General features: G+C 38.5%; 2 protein-coding genes across 2 annotated transcripts; both read left to right on the forward strand.

Moving 5' to 3' along the window:
* Positions 1 to 4,592: 4,592 nt before the first annotated feature.
* On the forward strand, positions 4,593 to 7,700 carry LOC121243419 (gamma carbonic anhydrase 1, mitochondrial). The gene is made up of 5 exons (XM_041141538.1): positions 4,593 to 4,791; positions 5,337 to 5,480; positions 6,123 to 6,248; positions 6,349 to 6,500; positions 7,270 to 7,700. The coding sequence occupies exons 1-5, from the start codon at positions 4,677 to 4,679 to the stop codon at positions 7,552 to 7,554; spliced, it is 822 nt and encodes a 273-aa protein (XP_040997472.1). The 5' UTR covers positions 4,593 to 4,676; the 3' UTR covers positions 7,555 to 7,700.
* Positions 7,701 to 17,594: 9,894 nt separating this feature from the next.
* Positions 17,595 to 21,850, forward strand: LOC121242646 (uncharacterized sugar kinase slr0537). The gene is made up of 8 exons (XM_041140556.1): positions 17,595 to 17,962; positions 18,390 to 18,653; positions 18,757 to 18,828; positions 19,073 to 19,111; positions 19,421 to 19,528; positions 20,585 to 20,682; positions 20,842 to 20,953; positions 21,432 to 21,850. Exons 1-8 carry the CDS (start codon positions 17,780 to 17,782, stop codon positions 21,678 to 21,680), a joined length of 1,125 nt encoding a protein of 374 aa, XP_040996490.1. The 5' UTR covers positions 17,595 to 17,779; the 3' UTR covers positions 21,681 to 21,850.
* Positions 21,851 to 26,032: the final 4,182 nt, after the last annotated feature.

The following is a 26,032-nucleotide window of genomic DNA, read 5'->3' on the forward strand; positions in this document are numbered from 1 at the left end:
TGACCCGCTCTCCATCATTGGAAGGGTAGAACAATCTTTGACCTAATTCTCCCCTTTAGCCCACAGGAGGTACGCTGTTTGGGTAGTTTGAGACTAGAACCATTCCTGCCTGTTGATATCGTAGGGAAGGTAAGTGTTGGGTTAGGCTAGCGTTGCGCCCACTCTTCATTGCGGCGGAGGTCGAGGTAAGTTGTTCGGGCCATCGGGGGGCAAGACCCGCTCTCCATCATAGGAGGAGTAGAGCGGCCTTAAACCTAGCTCTCTCCTTGATCCCATGGGAGGTACGATGTTCGAAAAGTTTAGGACTAGACCCGCTCCCGCCTATTGATGCTTGAAAGGAAGGTAAGTCTTTGTCTTCAGGCTACCGAGGGCTGGCCCACACTCCATTGTGGGAAGGATGAACTAGCCTTTGGAGCACTCCTCCTTTTGGTACCCCACAAGAAAAGTAACATTTTCAGACAGCGATGTGGTTGGTCCGCTCTTCACTGCAATAGGGATCAGGATAAGTCGTTCGGGCCACCCGCCCGGGAAGGGGGGCAAGACCTACTCTCCATCGCGGGAGGGGTAGAGCAGCCTATAGCCTAGTTGTCCCCTTGGTTCTGTAGGAGGTACACTGTTCAGGCAATTTGAGACTGGACCTGCTCCCGCTTGTTGATATTACAAGGAAGGTAGGCATTGATTTAGTGATGATTTTGTCATTGTAGATTACATTAATTGTAGATCGTCTTGTCGATGTTTTGTTGATGAAGTGAAAGTTCAAAATATATGTGTTGCATTGTCCTGAAAAATCATGTCTTTCATTAAATAATAAGAATTTACAATATTTAAATAATGCATTACAAAATAAGGGAAGATGGAGCCTTGAGCCAGGGAGCTCTCGCCAGTTCTGCCTCTGCCTCTGGGATCATGCACCTCCCTACTCCCCTCGAGTCTGATAGGGCAAGTCACAGACTAAGGCCTACCAGGGCTATGCAAGATGTGCATGACCTATTCCCACCTGTTGGTGTCGTCCGGGGCCCCATCATCCTTCTGCTTCAGTTCCTGGACGTAGCATTCTCTGCCAGAACCTATTCACCATGATTTCCCCTACTCCACAGTGAGTCAGAAACTTTATCTTGAGGTGGTAGGTCAATTTGACGGCCCGCAAGTTGTTGAGGGTGGGCCTCCCGATGATGGGGTTGTAGGACAACTGGGTTCTCACCACTACGAAGTCGACCATAATTGAGGCAGTGCATGAGGTGCTGCCCGCGAGGATCGACAACATGATGGTTCCCACAAGATGAACCATATTCCTAGAGAAGCCCTTCAGCGGCATGGGGACTAGATGTAGCTAGGCAGCATTTGTTCCCATCCTAGTGAAGGCTTCCCTGAATAGGATGTCCGTAGAGCTCCTGTTGTCAATGAGGATTCTGCAGGTAGTAAAGTTGGCGAACAACATGGTCACCACCAACACATCATCATCTGGGTACAGGACCCCTTCTTCGTCTGCCTCCCCAAAGGAGATAATCGGAGTCGGCTCGCACTCCAGCGGTGTTGTGGCCCTCATGCTGGTGGTCAATGCCGAGGGCTTTCCTCCCTTCTTCATCAGTCGACTCAGTTCGTGCTCCTTTCCCTCGACCTTCCCCTCCTTTCTTGCTCTAGTCTTCGGGTGGGGGGATAGCGTTGCCTCGTTCTTTCTACATGCTCCCTCCTCCCTTATTGGGAGAAGCAATCCTCAATGTTGTGCGGGGTGGACTTGTGGTATGTGCAGTAGCGGTGAACAATGCCTCGGTCATCATCTTCGCTGCTGGTGGAGGTGTCGGCCTCATGGATGGTGAAAGCGGCTCAATCGAAGCAAGGTCCTGGCCCCCTCATCTGAGCTTCCTCCCTTATCTTGTCATGGGAGCTCTTCTCTAACTTCTCTTGGACCTTAGCCTTGGCTGGTGCCCTTGCCTTCCTTTCTGCTCTCTCCAGCTCCTTCTTTCTTGGCTCCGTTAGGGCCCAAAGAGTGTCTTCAGCATTGATGAAGTTATCGGCCTGGTCCATATACTCTCACAGCGTCACGGGAGTCCATCTCGCCAACTCTGCCATGAATTAGGATAATGGCCAAACCCATCCCAAAAGCACCGCCAGGGTTATCTTCTTGTCCTAGTCATCGGTGGTCATGCACTCCCCGTTGAACCGAGACATATATGTATCGTCAAAATCGTGCATCGAGAAATATTATGCAGTGTAAGTCTGAGGTTGAACGTTACTTTCTAGAATATGTCGAGGCACCTAGTGATACATTCTAAATATTAACTTAGTGGAAGGTGAATGCTGGCAAGTTTCCAATCTTTTCCTGAATAGTTAGGGATATACTAGTCATTCCTATCACTACGGTTGCCTCTGAGTCAACGTTTAGCACCGGAGGTTGTGTCTTGAATGCTTATTGAAGTTCATTGTCTCTGATCACCATCGAGACCCTCTTTTGCACATAGAACTGGTTAAGTTCAATGCCCATTACAATAGATATCGTTGATTATTTACATAATTTTAATGTTTTCATTATTTAATTTATTATTTATATGATTTTGTAGACCTAGCTGTGAATCTCAGACCAATTGTGAATGACTAAAAGTTTGAGACTGACACTCCGTGGGATGATTACCATCATACAAAATTCGTCAACGTTAGAGGTAGAGGTGAGTTCATAATATCACTTTGAGTCTTGGTTGATGGTTTAGAAGTCTATAGTTAAATGACTAAAGAAAAGATAGTACATCTTATTAATAAAAGTTAAGACTTCATGCAAGAAATTTGGAAATAACTATCGAGTCATCGACTCAAATGTATGAACTGTCCAAAACTGATGCGGGACATTGGTCATTGTGGCTATTTCACATTTGAATGAAATCTATGACATTATTCAATATTTTGATATTGTTAATTTAAATTTATTGCGATTTGTAATTTTAAATTTAAATTTATGGTTTGTGATTTATAGTTTGATTTAGTTATTATATTTAAATTTTAGTTTTTTAACTTATTTTTATAGTATTTTACATTTTTTAATTATTTTTTACAATATTAAACAGGGGTTAATATTGGGCCAATGGGGGATTTGGAGCCCACTTTCTCAGCAGGACAACTAGGCCTGAGTAGGGCAACTGGGCCTAAAAAAGCCCAGTTGCTACTCCTATTGGAGCTCCGAGCTCCAAACTCCGATCGGAGTCGAACTCCGACTCTAATCGAAGTCGAAGTCGAAGGGTATTTTGACCTCTGACCCCAGTCAGAGTCGAAGTCGAAGATTGGAGGTGGGCACTTGGACTCCGTGTAAGGTAGACCAGTACTTGTGAGCAGTTGGTCCACCAACAACAATGTGCCCACCTTCCTTGCAATCTCTTCGTACTTTTCATTAAGATTGTGGAGCTCGTCATGCATGTTCTTCCTCTCCTCCTCCATGTTTGCTCCAACTCCCGTGTTTTGGGACCCCACGTGCTCACTATCGTTGGGCTCTACCTCCTCATCCTACCCAAGTTGAGGCTTTCTGAACTCCTCATTCTCTTTGCGAAGCATTTGCACCTCTCCAGTCAATCTCGTCACTCAATCCTCCAGAGCTTTCAACCTCACTTCCATGGCTTCCTCTATGTCTCTTCTAAGCTATCCGGAATGGGTTGTCATAGGTATGCGAAATACACGCAAAATCTATAACGATCCCCACAGACGGTGTCACTGTTAACGTCGTGTTTCGTCCAAGTTCCAGCAACTTAGGTCTTCCGAATTGGCTCATGAAAATAGAGAAGAAGGCAACTGGGAGAGGGTGGCCTTGGGACTAGGGAGTCTCCAATACCAAAGTTAGTATCTTCTTTTGGAAGTTTGTAAATAAGTGAAAGAGGCTAGGGATGAGAAAGCTTTTCTCGTACCTGGAAGTTGATACTTATATCAGAAGTCTGGGGGGACAGATCTTGTCTGCTCCCATGGAGTCTGTGTCCTTCATACTATTCCTTTTGTTAGAGTCCTTTAATGCGGTGTGCCTCTGCAACGGCGTCATTAATGTGGTGTGTAGCTTGGGTAGTTATGCCTTTAATGCAGTGTAGTTCCCCAATTTGCTTTACCCCATTGGCGTCCTTAATGGTCTGTCGATGTCTCCATATTAGAGGATCGAGAGTCCCCCTTACTTCCCACCCGTTACGTGAATAGGCACTCAAGGGCTGGGCACTATTCGAGTGGTCTTCAGGTCAGCAAGTCCTATCTTCCTGTAGTATGTTCTCTCAAGGAGGTTGCGTCCGCGCAGGAGGTTTACCTATGGACTGGGCCAAAGATTCTATTCGTTTTGGACTGAGTTTTCGTTTCTTATTTCCTTAGTTATCCTTTTCAGGCCCGCTAAGACAGATGGGAAAAAGCCCCTTACAATATGTGTCCTGACAAGGGAGTTTACATTCATTCGATATTTATTTAATCGGACGAACTTGCTCTAATTGATGGAAACTTTCGCCTTCGAAATTGTTTTTTGGTGCCGGTTTATATATATTGTCGTTTACCAAAGAATTTTGTTAAAACGACTTTCGACCCAAAAGAAAACTTGTGTGGTTTTGAAAACGACGACGTTTACAAAAACCCTCTTTTACCCTGCCACAATTTCGTCTCTCACTGGTCGCTCCACCTTCCTTACCCATCATCACTCACGCAGAGAGCTGAGTTTCCACCATCACAAGATGGGAACCCTTGGAAAAGCAATATACACCGTTGGATTCTGGATTCGAGAGACTGGCCAGGCCATTGATCGTCTCGGCTCCCGCCTCCAGGGCAACTACTACTTCCAAGAGCAACGTAAAACTCCCAACCATTTCCTCCTTCTAAACCTAGATCTCTTGTTTTACCAAATCTGTTACTCGAAATTTATATAAATTTTCGTTTTTGTTTTCATTTTCCTATAATTTAGATCGATTCTATGAAATGCTACCGTCTGCTTGGGTCAGTAATACGATTTGGCCTGCTTAGATCACTGTTCGTTTCAGCTCAATTAGATGTTTTGCTGCGACAGAAAGTGTTTAAGTGTTTGAAATTTTTTTCCCACCCATTACGCGTAGAAGGAATGTTTCAATTGTCAATGAGCTGGATTTTCTTTTGAAAATGACGAATTGGAAGCGAGCGGAAAATATTGTGAAATAGATTAGGGGATTTGGTGAGCACTGAGCTTTTCATAATTACGCTTTTATGCCCTTATTAACCGGTTCTTGTTTTCTTGTATGCTTTAAATATCAATAGAGTGATTATTGTTCTTACTTGCTTTGCTGAGATTTGTGTAAATGTGGCTGCACTGTTTTGCTTGATTTCTGCCATACAACAAAGTATTTATTCAAATAATTTTGTAGTGTCTCGGCATCGAACTCTTATGAACATATTCGACAAAGCTCCTGCAGTTGATAAGGATGCCTTTGTTGCCCCAAGTGCCTCTATCATTGGGGATGTTCAAGTTGGAAGAGGATCATCTATTTGGTATGGATGTGTCCTGAGAGGTAAGATTCTTTTGCTGTGGTGTATGCAGATTCTTAAACTATGAAATTGGACTTTCCTTATTTTATTTTTTTTAAAAACACCTTTTTCATGTCAATTTTTCAAATCTCTGTTTTCAATCTTTTTTGGGGAAGGGGGCAGGATTCGTTTGATAACCTGAATTTGGAAATCGTTTGCCCTTGCTAATATAAGCCATTACGCAGCTGAGGCACCTCATGATTGTTTGACTATGTAAATATTTTGTTTATATTGCCACCCTAGTATGTCAAGGTATATTCTTTTGTTACATATTGTTTCTCAAACAAACACATATGTTGCTATTATAAATTCATTATGCCTCTCTGATTTGGCTTGATTGTCTTTCAAATATGTATGCATGCACCTGAAATAAGTCGTGAATGAGTTCATACAAAGATTGATTACATTTGAACAATTAAATGAGGTGTCTGGATGCCTTACCCATATTCTAAAGGTTTATGCCTATTGAAGTTGATGGTTGTTCAAATCAGCTGCCTTATACCTTTCACAAAACCAATTATGGGAAAGTTACTTCTTTCTGCTTCAAGTTTTATTGTTTAGCCACATTTGAGGTTCTTTTTTTAAAAAAAATAGGTAATAATTTTGGAAATCATTTTTGAATGTAGGTGATATCAACAACATCAGTGTTGGTTCTGGAACTAACATACAAGATAACTCCCTTGTGCATGTGGCAAAGTCTAACCTAAGTGGAAAGGTCTTACCTACTATTATTGGGGATAATGTTACTGTAGGTGAGTAATTTGGTGACAATTATATGCATTGCGTGAAATTGCTTAACCTGGTATTGGTTCCATTCTATACTGGATTAATTTGGAAATTGGAACTGGGCAGGTCATAGTGCTGTTATCCATGGCTGTACTGTTGAAGATGAGGCCTTTGTTGGTATGGGAGCAACACTCCTTGATGGTGTTGTTGTTGAGAAACATGGTATGGTTGCTGCTGGAGCCCTTGTGAGACAGAATACAAGGATCCCAGCTGGTGAGGTCAGTCTGCAGATGCTCTTATCTCTTTTGAATCTATTCATTTATTTTAAGGAGTTACGTCTTATTTACATGAACTATCTTAGAGGGACAGATGTTCAAAAAATGAATAGTGAAGTCTCAACAATGGCCTCATTCTTGAATTAAGAGAGACAAATAATTGCTCTAGTTGGTGACTATGGAATAATCACCGTAATAATGTTGTAGATATAGCATTACATTGAGAGGGTGATACTGGCCTCGTACCTGTTCAAATTTCAAATGGCTGATTCATTTGATGGTGTCAAATATTGGAGGTTTGTTGAGAATTTTTTAACTTCTGTTAGATGTCAAATTGCCAATGATTAGGAGGAAAAAGGATTCTTAATCCTTCAATTCCTTTTAGTGCCCTCTCTTTCTCTCTCTACTTTGGTTATCAACCTGTTTCACATTTTTGGGGGGGGGGGGGGGGGGGGGGGGGGAGAGGAATTTCTAGTGTGTTAACTCTCATTGCTTTTGAACAAAAGTATTCTGTTTTCGCCTTCAGTCAGAAAATTCATCCTGAATGATTCCTTTTTTTAGGAATTTGGTAGAGCTGTATTTGATATGTAATGCAGTAAGGCCAATTTAGCTTTCTGATGTGTGATCTATTAACATCTCCCATGCATTGCATTGGGAACAGATGCTCACCTCTAACAAATGATTAGTGAATGTGTACTTGGGCTATGCCTTTACTACCAATAAAGTTTTACTTTTACTTTTACAAAATAATAATTCAAATAACGAATCACAGGTATGGGGAGGAAACCCAGCACGATTCCTGAGAAAGCTCACTGATGAAGAGATAGCCTTTATATCCCAGTCAGCCACCAACTATACAAACCTGGCACAGGTTCATGCAGCCGAGAATGCGAAACCATTTGATGAAATCGAGTTTGAGAAGCTTCTCCGCAAGAAGTTTGCTCGTCGGGATGAGGAGTATGACTCGATGCTGGGTGTCGTTCGTGAAACTCCCCCTGAACTTATTCTTCCAGATAACATTCTACCAGATAAAGCAACAAAGGATTCTCAAAAATGAGGATTTTTAGGAAATTTTATTTTTTCAGTTCAGATCTTGATATTGGACCAAGGAATATTTGTTGTTATGAGCAAAAACATGGAAAAGGGATTCTTTTCTTCAAAATAATACCAGACGTGTTAGGGAAGAATTATTGTTTCTTTCTAGCTCCTGTCTCTATTCTTCCTGCAATCCTTTTTTTTTTTTTTTTTGTATAATTCTATTTTATGCTTCAGATAGTACTGATGCCAGAAGCAGCATGCGTGTTGACGCTTTTTGTCCCTTGTGTTAAAGGTACCCGTTTCTGTTCTGATTATGCTTTATTAATCTGTATAGAGTCAAGTCATTCTTGTCCGTGATATGAGAATATTCTCCTTGAAGTCAAGTGATTGGCAGTAGTCATAATTATGACCTTTGCATTTGTTGTTACCCTGAGTAGTTTTGCATATGACTTTTGCAAACTCTAATTAGAGTTAGATTGTGTTTTGAAAGGTTATATGCTGAAGAAAAAATATATGTGCAAGTCAGATTATGAATACATCAAATGCAGAAGCCTGCTCAACATCAAGTAGTGTAAAAAAATATTTGTTTGTCTGTTTTCTTATAACTATGATGGATCTTATAATAGTGGTGTATTTACACATCGACTTGTTAGTAACAAAGGCTATATGCTAAATAATAGTAGTGGAGATTTATTCAAACTTGGCCACCTATAATGATGGCCAGGTTTTGAGAATCAATTGTTACTAAGATTGTTATAAGAGGAATGCTATAAACCATACTATTATCTTACTTTCATCCCACTTTTATAAATATGGCACTTTCGGTCACCTTTGGAGGTTATCTTAATTTAATTGTTGATGAACAATGTCACCTCATCATAGTAGGATTAAGAGTTGAATGGTGGTGTAGTTTGCAGAATTTTCCTTGTTTTAATAGGCGATTGTTTTGAAAGTTGTTTACATATGTGTATAGAAGAAGCTGTTGGAAGTGTTAAATTGAAATTGTGAGACATATTATACACACCATATGACTTTGGGATTTTAGTGCAATCACAATCACAACTGAGAACATGAGCCTGAACTGCAACTTAATTTGGCTGTTAGAATTGGGAAGAATGAATACATGAGACTGACCAAGTGTGTCTTGACTGAGGAGTTGCTTGAAAGAAGCATTCTGTTGTCGGCCATTGATACCTCAAGTTTTCTTGGATTACTTTTTTTTTTTCTTGATCTTTTGTCATTTCCTAAGTTGTTTTCTGGTTAGTTAAAGGTTTGTTTTGGTATCTGTATCTTTGTAACGATGTCAATGTCATGTATCTAACTGACAGTGCCAACCAATAATTTTAGTTGACTTTTGTCTTATATGGACCAAATGTAGGGCCATGATCGAGCGCTTGATTCCATTAAAGTTGCTCTCTAGTTTCAAAAGGATTCTTGAGGTTTACTCCAAGCTCGAGCCAAACAAAGTACATGAGCTTGAGCTCCACTTGGAATCAAGTTTGTTTTTTGGGATTGGATGCTTAGATTACTTTATGTCCCGTTTGGATAATGAAAGTGTTTTATCTCATTTTATCATTATAATTTTTTCAAATTTTTACAAAATATAATAAATAATTCTACTTTTTTTAATTTTAAAACATTAATAATATTAAAAATAATATTTCTTCTATATAAAGAAAATGGCGATACATAAAAACTGTTTATGAAATATTTTATCCATTAATGATATGTACTAAGTATTGCATTCCTTGACGGAAAAGATCACATAAAAATAAATTTATAAAGTGACGTAGTCTCATATAATATATTATAACTATTTTATAATAAAAGTTATTTTACAATCTAAAATATAACTTTAAGCCATATCAATTTGTAAATTTATTTTTGTGGAATCTATTTGTAACTAAAATTTTTCTATTCTAATAAAGGTGGAAGGGCCTAACCTAGCATAAAATTAACAAGATTGTGTACTCTATCTATAAAGGTTCATGGAGATGAATAGATTAAGATTTCTTTCGGGATTCGGGTGAGCCCTTTGTAATTATACAATCATGGTTGAAAATAAATATTCTATTTTCGCATTTTTCGCTTAGCACTGATGTTCGAGTTTCTTGTAATGCTAAAAACAAAGCATACAAAGCTCCATTTACGGGAACTGACTTAATATAACAATTCATAAATATACAAGAATCGTGTTGAAACTCATTTATTTTACTCGTATCTCTTCATGCATGCTTAAGAATGATCAATTGGTATAAAAGAGAAATGATGTGTAAAGTCTCAAATAAACAATTTTCGTGCAAGTTTTTGCAAAAGAGTGGAACTCACTTTAAGAAAATGTAAAAATATCTATTTTTTATTAGTGAGATCTATTTTTTTATAAAGAATTTACACAGAAAGACTTGTCTATTTGAAACTTATAACTAGTATTAATCATATGAAAATTGACTTAGGTCTACTTTTTATTAGAATTAATCATGTCATGTGGAACACTAATAGCAAGTTTAGAAAAAAAGCAAGAAAAAAATATTTTTAGCAGGAGAGACCAAAATATCTTCTGAGATAAATGGGGGGGGGGGGGGGGGGGGGGGGGGGGGGGGGGGGGGGGGAGTTGGAAGCTAGTAGAAGTGATATCGGAGAAAAAGAGACAAACTTCATGCTTTTTATCCTTCAATCTTTGTGGAGGGCCCCTTAAATAAATGGATGATTATTTGTCCATAACCTAACAATTTGAGCCCATATAGGGATATTTGTCCTCATGCATATTACTTGGAAGCTCAGGATCTTTACAATTATTTTTGTCCATACCCAACAAATATATTTAGATTTTATAAATATTATTAAACATTCAAAGATGGTTGGATGATAAAAAAAAAACTCTATTTGAGATTTATTGTCTCAATAAGAATACTAATTCTTATTGTGTTTATGATTTAGGAGATGGCTTCATCCGTCTCAATGGATTTTATTATTGTCGATTCATCTAAATTTGAGTCTATAAGTCTTTGTATTTGTTAGTTTTGACGATGAGATGAGATGAGTTGACTAAAATATTATTAGAATATTATTTTTTAATATTATTATTTTAAGATTTTAAAAAGTTAAATTGTTTATTATATTTTATGCAGAAATTTAAAAAAGTTATAATAATGAGATAAGATGAGTTAAGATAGTTTTTATATCCCAACGAGCCTGCCAGTAAAAATGACACACTCTTTGTCCGGTTAAAATGATAATATTTTATTTATTTTTTTTATTAAAGAGCGAATAGTCACTTGTCCAATAATGACTGATACGGAAGTGTATTTCACATGACCAATATAATGTTTTTTAATAAATAAATTTGTTATCATTATCATTAGAATAATGCTACTTGTCCATAGGTTCTAACAAATTTTGTTTTTTATTTTGTATTTTTTAATTTATTGATGAATGAAGTATTTTTTTTAATAATGTTGTGAATTTATTTTTAAATGTGTAAGAATATAAAAAAATGAATGAAAATTAAATAAAATAAAATAAAAAAGACTAAATAGCCTTACCGGAACACACCTCAGTGGGCGTAGTGGGTGTAGCACTACTCTTATGAGTCTTATCATTATCACGTTGTATCTATAATTTTTCAAAACTTAACTTTAGACTACGGCAGTGTAGGAAAATAGTATGGAATCAATTATCATAACTTTCGCGCAATAATTATAAGGTAATTGGAATCTTTGAAAGCCGACGTCAAAAACTCCGTGATTTAAGCTGCCTTCTCGTGGAATGTGGTAGGAAGGTGTGCAGTCGGTAGTATCAACAATCATCCCAAATTTAAAAAGGAAAAAAAAAAAACCATTGCTTTTTAATTTCCTTTTGACCTTTTTGGACTCTTCCTTTTGATTCGGAGTGGGGTTTTATATCATTGTTTGAAGTTTGTGCCCTAATCCAAGTTTACTTTTGAAAAATGGTTTTTTGATATCTCTCCACTTTCATCATGGATGTATTATCATGGACAACATGTTACATTGCTTAGTATAACGAGGGTAGTGATTAAAGCTTTAGGTTATCAATCATGTAGAGAATATGGATTAAGCAATCAATTTTTTAGGGTCTAAGCTGCTTGAGAGATAGACACATAAGCATTCATATTAATAATATGAAAAACCTTAAAAAGAGTGCAAATAAGTAGAAAATATGTGTTTTGCAATAAATTCGTAAATCAGATTCTCTCCAATTGCTTGATCGAATTAGATGATCTAATAATGAGAAAGATAAACACAATATTAAATATTGATTTCTCGTCACTCACATTGGTGAGGGCTATGGAATGGGAGCTTTCGCCTGTGTTAGCTTTAGCTCTTTTTCTTCTGCTAATGGTCATCCGTAACTTCTTTGCTTTGAGTGAATCCCTTGTAACGAATTCTTTGGATTCAATACTCCCCACTGCCCTCTCTTTGGTTAACTGCAACTGGAAACTGGAAAAGACCCTCTTCATTGCTGTTAATGTTGTGTTTCGCACACCTTTAGACCAAGTTCTGACAACTCAGGTCTTTTGAAATAGGCCTGCAAAATATGGGAGAAAACGCAACTAGGATAGGGCAGCCTTGGAGCTGGGAGTTTTCAATGCCAAAATTAGTAAGTATTTTTCGAAGTTTATAAATAAGTGAAAGAGTCTAGGGATCAAAGTGTTTTCTCATACTTGGAGCTTGCTATTTATACCGTGGGTTGAAGGAGGTGCAGATCACCTTTGTCTCCATAGAGTTCATGCCTCTTCTGCTGTTAGAGTCATTTAATGCGGCGTGGCTCTACGACGACACTATAAATGTGGCGTGTAACTTGGTAGTGGCGCCATTAATACAACGTGGTTTTCTAACTTTGCGTCTATCCCTTATGGGCCCTAGATGGTCTGATATCAATGGATCAAGGGCCGTCCACATTTCCCACCATGCTCTATGTAGATCCCTAGGTTCTAAACGCGGCTATAGGATGTCAGACTAACCTATCTCATCGATTATTTGACTTCGTTCCCTGTCAGATGCTTTGCCCCCTATGTGGTTCTGATGGGCCTTGAGCTGGGTATTGGGCCAAGACCTAGTGGGATTTGTAAAAGGTTAGGCCTTTTGGGGGTGCTCAGGCTATGGTGGGCCAAGACGGTTTTGCCCCTGATGAATTCGCCAAATTTTCATGGCAATCAGTGGTGACTCTTGCCGAATTGGAGGAGTTGAAGGCAACCTACAGGGTCCCTTCGAAAGTGGAGTTTGTGGTGCCCTCCCCCACCGAAGGGCGATGGATTCCGAGGGCTATGGCTCCAAGGTCACGGTGTACCCTGCCATGTTCTCCTACAGCCTTTCGCTGGTAGACCTCATTGCCATTTCTCTATTATTGTGGTCCCAAGCCCCTTCGTCTCGTTCTCGTCCTTTTGTTTATGGTGTCTTGCTCGTTCTTGCCCTTTTGCTTAAGGGGCTAAACTTTGAAGCCATTCCCACCTGTTGTCTTCACTTCTTCTAACAATTTCTCATACCTTTCCACAACTGGCGAATGGTTTCGGGCGGCTTCGGGGCAATAGTCATCACCGTATGACTCGATTAGTTGCTTCATTACATCTCTGTTGATTTTTAGAGATAATCTCGGGCATTATCAACATGTCGTTGTGATGGAGATCTCGGGCATTATCGACATGTCGATTGTTGCTCTACGGTCCCACATTATACTTGTTTCTTGTAGATTTGCGACTTTATGTTGTACATGTTGATGTCCTATGTTGCTGACGTCTGTGTTGATGATGTCCACACCTTTCGCTTCATTATTCGGGTAGTCTGTGGACTCAGCCCACTCTCCGTTGGGGAGAGGCTGGAAAGCCTCATGCCAAACTGCATCTTTCTCTCCCGGCGAGATAATTTAGATTGCGATGTAGCTGGTCCGCTCCTTCACCGCGATGGGGTCGGGATAAGTATTTCAGACAGCCTTGGAGCTGAACCCGCTCTCCTTGCGGGAGGAACAAGACGGTTTTTGGTTCATCTCATCCTTTTGTTTCCCGCAGGAGGTATGTTGTTCTGGCAAACTGTTCTAAACCTGCTCCCGCCCGTTGACCCATTTCGACAACTCTGGTTTTCCAAAATGGGACTGAAAAAGATGAGAGAGAATGCAACTAGGAAATTGCAGCCTTGGGGTTGAGGAGTCTCCGATACTAAAGTTAGTAAGTATTCTTGAAAGTTTGTAAATAAGTGAAAAAGTCTAGGAATCAGAGAGTTTTCTCGTACCTAGAGCTTGTTATTTATATTGTGGGTTGGAGAAGGTGCAGATCGCCTTTGTCTCCACAGAGTTCGTGCATTTTCTACTATCAGAGTCTTTTAATGCGGCGTGGCTCTGCGATGGCACCATAAATGTGGCATGTAGCTTAGTAGTGGTGCTATTAATGTGGCGTGATTTCCTAACTTTACATCTATCCGTTATGGGCTATAGATGGTCTAATATCGATAGATCGAGAGCCGTCCGCATTCTCCATCGTGCTTGTGCAAGTCCCTGGATTCTGAACGTGGCTGTAAGATGTCAGACTAACCTATCTCATTGATTACTTGACTTTGTTCCCTAGCTGATGCTTTACCCCCTACATAGTTCTGGTAGGCCTTGAGCCGAGTATTGGGCCAGTGGGCCTTGTAAAAGGGGAAAAATCTCCTTACAATGACCTTATTTGGATTGCCCAAAAAAATGGTTGCGCGTTAACGTTATGCCAACTGTCCTTACCTTAGTAATACTGCTTTAGCGAAGCTAACGGTAGGTCAGACAGGTCTAGGACCATATTTCCCTTCATAGGCTGGAGCAAACCTTATGCTAGGTCTACACTACTCAATCTTACACGATGACATTAAATTGTTGTAAAATTCACATGATATGTCTATTTTTCTTATAAAATCAAATCATTCAATTCAGCGAGACAATGGAAGAGAATCTCTATAAATAAATTGGTAATCTTTATAGAAGATCAAAAGTATTTTTTAATAATCATGGTAGAGGATTAGGAGAACTCTTAGTGGTAGAGAATGAAGCATAGGCGTGCAAGAGGATGTCTATAATAGCCTTGCTTAACAAAAGGACAATGAGTGAAAGCACTCGAGCATTTGGCTTTTAAAATACGAAAACAAAAAACAAAAGCACACGCCGAAAGTCTGTCGGTTCCCACATTATCAATTTGGAGCATCAACCGACGGACAGAAGTATATGGATAAAATAAGTAATCAACCGGGTAATGTTTTTTTTTTTGTTTTTTATGTTGTGTTTGACCACTTACCTTAATACAATAACTATCAATAATGATAAAGTAAGGCCTCAACCTACTTAGCCACTTTAGAAAAGTCGGGATTTTTTTTTTTTTTTTTTGTCCTTTGTCTTTTTTTATGGAAAAGGAAAATTAAGGTGAAGTGTGAGAATAATCTTTAGATTTTGTATGATTGTATTTTTGGTCATACATTTTACATATTTATGATTTAGACCCCTTAGATTTTAATCAACTATTTTAATGGGAATGATGATGAGTGAGTTTGCTTTCCCTCTTGGCTAGTCTTCAATCATGGGGAAAGCTGACCCTAGAAGTTGGGCATTCTTGCGGAGTACCAGTTATCTAGATTTGGGAATTAAAACTAGACGAATCCCATTTTGAAGAAGGTGCTCCCCTTCTTTTCTTGGATGTAGGAAATACGCAATAGAAAAAGAATAATTTTATGTATAATCGTGAAGTGCGTAAATACCGCGTAACCGTTTTGAAAAAGAGTGAAGTTTACTATTAAAAAATTAATTTTTTCCGTGTGAATCCCATATTTTATTTTTTTTTAAAGTGATTATGCGACGATTGCACAATTTATAATTGTAAATTTTTTTTCTCGTAGAAAAAAGATTAGATGACTCACTTGACGTTGTGTGCTCTAGGTACCTGAGGGAAGAGGCTTCCTCCAAAGCCTCCGAAGTGCTCGGAAACCCGTAAATTGCTCTGATTGTATCCGAAGAAGAAGAATTGTAATAACCTCCGGAAGCATCCATCATCATACATGTAGAGGCAATTGCTCATATAGTAAAAAAGTGAAAACAGACCGAATCGCGCACTGACCACAAAAATCGTGAAAATATATATAATGAGATTAAATAATAGAAGAAATAGAAAAGACAACCTTAATTGACGTGTTGGTATGGTGGCGCGTGGGCTCGGTGCACTAGTGTGATAGGACCGTTGACTATGGGATGTGGTCAAATGGAGTATGAGGAATTTTGGTGTAAGAGTAATGTAGGGGTGGACTGCGGGCGGATGCATCTCAGCCCCCTCCGAGCCGGACGCATCTCGGCACCACGTGACGGGAATCGGGTTGGCCCAAGCCCGCCTGGCCCAAATTATATATATAATTTTTTTTAATAAAATATATATAATCTTTTTTTAATAAAACGACTTTGTTTTATTTTAAATTTTATTTTTTTATAAATAAAACGACGTTGTTTTACGTTAAGTTTTAGTTTAAAATCCACATCTTTTTTCTCTCTCAATCCACTCTCGGTAGCCACTCACAGGGTCCAACTCTTTCCCCTTGGCTCATGTGGGGGGCAAGGCCACCAGCCACCGGCCACCGGTTCAGGGAGTGTAGGTAGAACCCCTAAATGCGTGCACGATGATGGTGGTCAAAATGTGGCATATATGAGAATCTTACTATCAAAAGAGAAGTAGACAAAAAAGAGATACTTGGAGAAAGGTGAATTTTCTTAGTGTAAATGAAACTTTTGATTCCAACTAAAAAAAAAAATATGGAGAAGAGAAGGAAAGTACATAGAGAGGGAGGAAGATAATGAAAAGACTCAAGAGGAAGAGGGAAACTTTCTCCCTTCATTTGGTGGTTTCAAATTGGAAATGTTGCATATAAGTAGAAAATTTGAGTTTTCTTGATTTGACATCATTTATTTTAAAACCTTAGTTTTAAAAGGAAGGCACCTAAGACTTAATTTTTTGAAATTTAATTAAAAATATATATGGTGTACTTCAAAGGAGGGCACCGATTGGTCACAACCTATCATGCAGAAGATACATCACCTCCCCTAGAAGGATCTTTATCCCCATTTACGTAACTCACCATGCGCGGATTTTTTTATTATTATTTATCTTTGCATAGGAGAGGGGATATGCCTCTCTTCTTATCTTTTTCATAAGTACTGCTGCTGATTTTGGGTAATGATACATCTAGTACTATTTTATAAATTATAATTTATTTTTGATTCAATTAATATAATTATGTCATTTACTTAAAATTAATTTATATGAATAATGATACACGGACAACTCTTTTTACAACATTTTATATAATTATGATTTAAATTGAGAATACTTTTATAAAATAGTATTAATTTTATAAGTTATTTTATAAAAATACTCTTAATTTAAAACATAGTTGTTTAAAGAGTTATGAAAAGAATTGTATGTGTATCATTTTTCAATAATGTCTCGTTTGTTTTCACAACTTATCTCATATCATCTAATCATTATAATTTTTTTAAATTTTCACAAATAATAATAATATTAAAAATATATATATTCTAATAATATTTTATTTAATTTTTAATTTTTATCTCATCTCATCTTTAAAAACAAACAAGAACAATTATTTAGAGTTTTGAGATAGATGTATAGTGAGCATCTACCATATATGTCTAACTTTATTTCTGTTAATATGTTTCTATTAATAATTTCTTAAATATTTTTATTTGAACTATAAGCCTAAAAGATTTATAGAAATCGCGACTATTAAACGATACAATTTATATAAATATACTAAATTCGTACAAACTTTGATAATCTCATATTTATTATTTTATAATATAAAAGGAAATCATATCTGGGTTGTTTGAATCTTTGTAAATATAATAATCAATATATCTATATATAAACTATAGATTATTAATTAAATTTTTTATAAATTAAATTATAAAATATAATATAAATAATTTATTTTATCAAAATTATTCAACTCTAGAAAAAGCAAGAACTACCTTGAAATTATTAAATGAAGTTAGTTACGATCTATGAAACTACTAAAGCTAATGAATCACTTGTGTCCTGCTCCAATTATTGTCAAATGAATCAAATCTTATAAATAAAAGATGAAATTATGAAAAGGGTAAAAAGTTCCCAATTACTATCAAATATCTTCCCTCTATATAAAGGAGGCAGAGTGGGAGCAAGAGAGTAGGCGACAGGGGTGAGGAGTGCGATCACTCGATTGATCGGAAAAATGGGTGCAGAGCTCTTGCCCAACAATAACTACAGCAACGAGGCCGGGGATCTCAAGTTAGATGCCGATGCCGACGCTCCTCTCATCCTGGGTCTGCAACCGGCCGCCCTCGTCGATCATGTGGCCCGCGTCGACTGGTCATTGCTCGATCAAATACCCGGCGAGCGCGGTGGCTCTATTCCGGTACTCTCGATTTTGGGTTTTCTATGGTTCCCTCTCTTTTTGCTAACTTCCCATGTTAAATTTATCATTTTCTTGTATATACTGATTCTTTCGGAGTCGGGTTTTCGTGTTCGTTTGGAAGCTTCTTGTGTTCAGTGAATTTCTTGCTTTCTCACAATGCAGGCTCTGAAATACCACATTGGGCCACTCTCATTCTCTATTTTTTCGTGGATTTTGTCCTTTCTGTGCTTCTTTTTTAAAGTTGATTTCATTTTCTCCTAAATGTTTTTCCCCCCGTTGTACAAATAGTGAATTTTGTTGTAGATCAGTGTAAAATAGGGGTTACCCTCTAGTGGATCACAAGGCTATGCGCGTTTTTATAGCATAACTTGGATTCACTTTTTGTATGTACATCACCGTCAGAATTTCTTATATATGTAGTGTTTAGGTCTCAATTGAAGAGCTTGAGTACATATTGAGTGAGTTGAGAAGCCATATCCTCGCATTCCCCAATGATCTGTTGCCCATGAAGACGCTGGCCGGGGGCAGTGTTGCCAATACTATCCGGGGATTAAGTGCGGGGTTTGGAGTCTCCTGTGGAATAATAGGCGCCTATGGGGATGATGAGCAAGGTCAGTTATTTGTGAGCAACATGAGCTCTAATGGCATCAACCTCTCGAGATTGAGGATGAAGAAAGGACACACAGGTCAGGTGAGCTTCATGTTACAAACTCTGTGAAATCAATTGTTTCCAAATCTTTTGGTTAAGCTTCATGCTTGGTGCTAAAATTCACTATCTATATTGTTTTGCACAGTGTGTTTGCCTGGTTGACGAGCTGGGTAACCGTACCATGCGGCCTTGTCTCTCCAATGCTGTGAAAGTTCAGGTGCAATTCTTCTTTGTATGTCTATATCCATGTATATCAGGCTGTGTTTCAGTGCATGTGTTTTTGAGCTATGTTTCTCACCAATTTTAAGGTTAGATTAGGCTTAATGATGTATAAGCTATGAGCATTCAGGTGAAAGCTTCTTTACATGCATCTCTGATTTCTCAAGAGTGTTTATTTATATTTTCTTGCAATTTTTACGAGCTTGTCAATAGGTTAACTTTCAATCTTTATCCTCTCTCAGGCGGATGACTTGACTAGGGAGGATTTCAAGGGCTCCAAGGTTAGGCATCTTCCCCTAATATAAGATTAGAATCTTTCCCTTATCTTTTGGGATTCTTTCCATATCCTTCAATTACTTGGTATTATTGTTTCCTTTACTAGTTAGATCAAATTTTTAATCCACCTATATGTGTGTACATGCACTAAAAATTATGGTGTTTCTTGAATAAAATTAACTCCTTATGAATATAGTGTAATTCATACCACAAACCAGGTCTGTATGGTTATCTTGTAGTTTCTGCAAGATAATATGTTGGTTTTAAGTTGAGGCTATCTATGGACTTAATTGCTTAATTTTTTTTTGTTACAGTGGTTGTCGCTGAGATATGCAATTTTCAATTTAGAAGTTATTCTAGCAGCTATAAAGATTGCCAAACAAGAGGGTCTTTTTGTGTCTCTGGATTTGGCCAGTTTTGAGGTATATGTTCTTCTCTCTCTGTTTTTTCAAATTCTTTTAGTTTGATTCAATACAGTGATTCACTGATTCTCTTCATTTTTCATTATTTGAGTTTGTAATTGCAATGTTTCAGGTGGGGTTTTTAAGACAGAAGACAATGTTTTCACCAGAAAGAATGATTGAAACAAACATTTTATTCACTGAATAGAATCACTTCATGCATGAATTGTAAACTTCCATTTCTCAAATATGATATTATGCATGTGGTGATTTGTACTCCTCATGTTCTTTTCTCCTCGACCCAATGGTGGTCCCCCATTCCCCGGCCTCAGTAGCAGAGCCAGAAATTTATACTTTTTTTATTGTTTTTTTTTTTTTGGGGGGTGGGGGGCAAGATGGGTCGGTTCTTATATTATAATAATACTATTTTGTAATGTGTGTTTTGCTACATACTGTACTACAAAAATTATATTATAAATGTAATTTGAGATAGAAAAAATATGATCAACACGTCCATCAACCTAAAGATATGAACGCACATCTACATAGGGTAATGAAAGCTCACGAGTATAGTTAACATTTTTCACTCTTCAACCAAAAACTTAACGTAAGTATTCCCCTTCAAAGCAAATGAGAATCAGAAAGAGTTTGAAAGGGACTAAATAGAGGTTGAAGAAAAGTTGCATGTTCTAATATTTTTATTTTATTTTATTTTATTTTTTTTGGATTTCAATTTACCAAATTTAAGTTTAAAAAAAAAAATGATTTTTCCTAGATTTTGGGCTAATTTTGAGTTTCAGTAAAAACCTAAAAAATAATTTTATTTTTATATTTTTAGAAAAAGCCATGGGAATTGCAGATTTTTTTCTGGGAAAATATTTGGGGAGCAAAGAAGATATATATACATACATTTACATATATTACTTTTTAAGAGGGACCATGGGGTAAGGGGCTTCTCAAACTTTTTTGCAGGGCCAGCTTCCCCATCCCTCCACCCCTTCTTGCCCTTTCTTGTTTTTTCTATGCTAAAGTTTTCTTGATCAAATGTAACCCTATACAGTTTTTACCTTTGGACAGATGGTTCGGAACTTTAAATTACCTCTTCTACAGTTACTGGAGTCGGGGAATGTAGACCTCTGCTTTGCCAATGAGGATGAAGCAACAGAATTGGTTAGGTGACTGTCATCTATTTAGTATGTTAACATGTTAAGATAATTTTTCATGAACAATAGTTAATCTTTCAGACGGCTTCAGTTTTTTAGCATATCATTCTCTTCTCATAAAAAGTTTGAATGGTTATCTGGTTTTGTAAATTTCTCCTACAACTGTTGTAGGGGTGAACAAAATGCTGACCCTGAGAGTGCGCTTGAATTTCTGGCAAAACACTGCCAATGGGCTGTGGTGACATTAGGCCCTAATGGATGCATTGCAAAGCATGGAAAAGAGGTTAGTGAGATGCTGCTGGACAACTTTGGGGATATGAGTACTGTATAAAAAGTTTCCTTTCAATTTTTTCATTCTAGAAGTATATTCATGTCCAGATTGTGTGCACTGGAGAAAAAGGTTAGGTTAGTTCGTCACATAAGCCCTTACCTTGGAGGATGCATCTTGAAAATGTCTACTTTTCTGGAAATGGATAATCACAGTATTGATAACCTCTTATACTTTGTATTTTATCCTTCTTGTCATTCTTGCATTGGTGGACAGTTGAAGGTTTGAATGGCTCTCTTAAAGGCATCCTCCTCAGAGAAGCAAATCTAAGCCCCAAATCTCTATATAATTCAACAAATAATTGATGAACGAAAAGCATAAACCTTAAATTTCTAATGCAAGTAATTCTTCTGCACGATTTTTGTCAATGTGACAATTGCATATGGATATTCCATTGTTTATTGACATTCCTTATAAAATTCTACCATGTCAGATTGTCCGAGTTCCAGCCATTGGGGAAACGAAGGCAATTGATGCCACTGGAGCAGGCGACCTATTTGCAAGTGGATTTTTATGTGGATTGGTAAAAGGGTTATCTCTAGAGGAATGCTGCAAAGTTGGCACATGCAGTGGTGGATCCGTTATCCGCTCTCTCGGAGGCGAGGTGGCCCCAGAGACTTGGCAATGGATGTACAAGCAGATGCAGATCAATGGGCTCCCAGTACTAGATAGCCATAAATGAATCACACTGCTTGTTCACCCCACTGTTATCCTTTGTAATCAAGGGGTGGCTGTAGTTCCATTTTGGGGCTAGCTTGAGTACGTCTTTCAAGACTCTCTCCCGCAAACTACTAATTATTTGGAATTTGATTCACTAAATTAATTCAACATCATCTTCTTGTTAAAGCTTTTTAAATCCGTGGCCTCTTATCCAATGTGATTAGATATATTTTTTGGATTATTTCTTGTGTATGCGCTGGACGATATATTGACTTGACAAAGATTCACTGTAGATGAGGTTCTATTAGATCCCAAAATTAACATCAACTTAGGATTTTGACTCCTGATCATTTTGCTAAAAGTCATTAAGTTCAGCTGCACGGAGATGAAATCTTAAATGAACTGCTTTCCCCCAATCCCAGTACAAATCAAAAGTCAATAAAATAATCCTGACAAAATCATGTAGATGAAGCTAAACTAGAGGTAAACTCATTAAGGAACCATCTCGGTTCAACTTATCTTCCCATCTCGCATATCCAAGAGTCAAGAAATGGTGGAATTAAAGAAAAGTGCTTAAACCAAATTAAATATATAAGCATAAAGTCCAGTTTGGTAACAAGTTTGTGTATGATTTCATTGGATAAACCCAGAATAGTTTGGTTGCAAAGTCATTTGTTCAAATTACTAGTCATAAACCAGCACGATCTGCAACTGTGACTAAGTTTTTTAGATAAAGAGATCCTACAAAAGTATAAAGAATATGAATCAAGAATTGACGGACGAGTGTCTCCTAGCTCTCGTTGAGGAGTTTTTCTTGCCTTAGGCAAGGTGTGTCTCCTAGTTTTTTTTTTTTTTTTTTTCAAACTGGAGAGGATAGGTAGTAGGGATGGCTGAGGATTTACTACAAAGGTGGAGCAACCTGAGACTTACAGTCCTATGGAGGCTGAGCAGTGTGAAGTTCTCGTTGATATTCCAGTCGAGGACACGGTGGTCAGGCGTGGTAAACTCTGCCTATTGGTCTTTTGGTGGCAGGTAAGATGGTTAACAAGGAGGATTTCTAGTCCACTATGCTCAAAGTTTGGAAGCCAAGGGGAGAGGTGCAATTTCAACGTATTGGTGCTAATTTGTTTCTCATTGAATTCAGCAATACACTTGACATGGATCGAGTGAGGATGGGTAGGCCTTGGACTTTTGACCACAATCTTCTATGCTTAAAGGAGTTTAATGGTTTGGTTGCACCAAAGGACTATGTTTTTGACAGAGAAATCATGTGTATTCAATGCCATAATGTTCCTCTTGGTCGCATGACAAGGGCAGTGGGGGAAAGAATTGGCAGCATGGTTGGAGAAGTAGTAAGAGTGGATGCGGATACTGATGGGGTGGGTTAGGGCCCTTTTTCTGAGAGTCCAAGTGGAGGTTAGTCTGGTGAAGCCCTTAATGAGAGGCTTTCTCTGAATGACCTAAAAGTTTGGATTCCTCTTATGTACGAGAGACTACCTGCTTTTTGTTTCCATTGTGGCATTATTAAACATGATGCCTCTAAGTGTTCCGGAAGTGGTGAGAAGAAAACTCTGCATGGTGGACATGCAAGCCAATATTGTGCATGGCTACGTGCCCCCATGCACAATGCTGGAGTTAGGGGTCCTAGAGGTGACAAGAGGAGTTCTTCTCCCCTGCGATCTCCATGGTCAAGAAGCAGTGTTGATGGTGATGACGTGGACAAGGAGCAGATGGGAAAAGGTAAGTCTTCTTTTGTTCTAGATATGGTGCCAGATTCTCAGGGTCAAGATTCTAATTTGGGGGAGAATCTGGGATTTTTCCATTTTCGAAAAGGGGAGAAAATCTTGGGGAGTACAGATGTGATGGATATTTGCCTTTTTTTTGGGGGGGGGGGGGGGGGTGATGGATAGTTTGCAAATTCTGCAATGCATGCTGGCACTTTTAATTTGTCTCCCATGATTCCTGCTGGTGACATCAAGGTACTTGCAAGGACAGTTAAGAAAGTGTTTGTTGCCCTTTCTCATGATTCTGTTGGGGATACTCAGATGTTGTTTAATGATGGATCCAGTAAGGGTAAGGCTGCTACAAAGACTAAATCTTGGAAGAGAAGGGCTAGAGTTGTGCATGGTTCAGTGATGGTTTCTGATTCTAGTGGAAGTGGTTCTGCTTCAGGTGCAACTCATGTTTTGAAAAAAGAAAGGCTTAATAGTAAGAGGAAGGTGAGTGAGAGAGTTGCAGCTAAAAAGTGACTTAAAAATGGATTGTGTTTAGTGGATGAGAGCTCTACTAATTTGGCAGTGGCTGGTCCCCAACTTTGCCATTCCCAATGAGTCTCCTTCGTTGGAATTGACGAGGGCTTGGAAACCCTCAGACAGTTCGAGTCTTTAGATCTTTGACTAAGGAAAAGTGTCTCAGCTTGATCTTTCTTATGGAGACCAAGTGTTCAAAGAAGAGGATTGAGATGGTTAAGCAATCATGGAAGTTTGATAGCTATTTGGTGGTGGACAAGAAGGGTGGTAGTGGAGGCCTGGCCATGTTATGGAGGAATTCCATTGAGGTGGAGCTTGTCAATTACTCGAGGTGGCATATCAGTGTTACCATTACCGAGAAGGCCTTGGGGACTAGGTGGATGGTTACTAGGTGGAAGGCCTTCTCATCCAACTACCTTTAAGAGGTATAGAAGTTGGGAGTTGCTTGCTTCCTTAAAACCTAATACTGCCATTCCATGGGTTTGTTTGGGGGATTTCAATGAACTTATTAGCCACGATGAGAATGTGGGGATACTGCCTAGGCCTTATAGGCAGATGGAGGCCTTTAGAGAAGTTCTTAAGTTTTGCTCTCTAGGCTCTGTTGACACAAAAGGCCAAAGGTTTACTTGGTCTAATAAGAGGAGTGAGAGACATTTTGTGAAGGAGAGGATTGATAGAATGGTGGCCAACTCTAAGTGGAATGCTATTTTTTCGAATGTTGTTTGCTATGCTCTTCCGGCAGTGAGATCTAACCATTCCCCATTGCATTTATAGCTGTCCAATCCAGTTATCAGTTGGAGGGGTACTCAAGACATATTTAGATTTGAAGCAGCTTGGCAGCTTCAAGAGGAATGTGCCAACATTATTCAAACAACATGGGTGAGGCCTTGTGGAGGTGATGATGCTGGCTCCATTCTCAGGCATAGACTCGCAAATCGTGCTGCTGGTTTGAAGTAGTGGAACTCTACTAAGAAGAAGATGAACATAGATGGCTTAAGAGGGAAAAAATTTAGCAGCACTACAAGACACTATGATGGGAATCATTCTCAAGTTATTGGCCAACTTCAGTGTGAGGTGGAAGGAGCTTTGGCTGAGGAGGAACTAAAATGGAAGCAGAGGGCTAAGCAACACTGGTTGCAGCATGGTGATAGGAACACTCGATTTTTCCATATGCAGGCCAATCAGAGGAGGAAAAATAATGTCATTCATCAGATCCTTGACAATAATGGTTTTATGGTTACTGACAAGGACCAAATAGGAGCTGTTTTCTCAGGTTTCTACTCTCAGCTATTACCTCTTCTAATCCTTCTGATTTTAGTGAATGCCTACAGGGAATGTCCTCAAAAGTCACTGCTGCAATGAGCTCTAGGTTGTTGTTTAGATTCACAGAAGAGGAAGTGAAGACTGTTGTGTTCCAGATGAAGCCATTGGGGTCCCCAGGTCCCGATGATTTCCCTACATAGTTTTATCAATCCAACTGGGACTCTCTCGGTAAGGACACATGCAGATTTGTCTTGAACATTCTCAATCATAGTGGTTCTCTTGAGAGTGTGAATGATACTTTTATAACACTAATTCCCAAAGTCAAAGATCCTAAGAGGGTGACAGATTGAAGGCCCATAAGCCTTTGCAATGTGTGCTATAAAATTGTTGCTAAGGTGTTGGTTAATAGGCTCAAAGTTGTTTTACTTGAGATCATTTCTATGAACCAAAGTGCATTTGCCCTAGGTAGGATGATAACAGATAATGTGATTGCTGCTTATGAGACTCTTCATTCAATGAATTCTAGGATGACTGGTAAGGCTGGTTATATGGCTCTAAAGTTGGACATGAGTAAAGTTTATGACAGGGTGAAATGGAGATTTCTTAAGTCTATTATGGAAAGGTTGGAGTTTGCTGCCAAGTGGATTTCTCTTGTGATGGAATGCATCTCCTCAGTGTCCTATTCTTTGTTGCTAAATGGAAAGGTTAGATCTGCTTTCATCCCTACTCAAGGCCTTAGGCAGGGAGATCCCCTTTCTCTCTATCTCTTCATCATTTGTGCTGAGGCTTTATCTAATACGCTACATCAAGCAGAAGCAAAATGGATCATTTTGAGTGTGCATAGTAGAGGACCAATTTGTAT

This window comes from Juglans microcarpa x Juglans regia, chromosome 8D (assembly GCF_004785595.1).
Source record: "Juglans microcarpa x Juglans regia isolate MS1-56 chromosome 8D, Jm3101_v1.0, whole genome shotgun sequence".
NCBI lineage: Eukaryota > Viridiplantae > Streptophyta > Magnoliopsida > Fagales > Juglandaceae > Juglans > Juglans microcarpa x Juglans regia.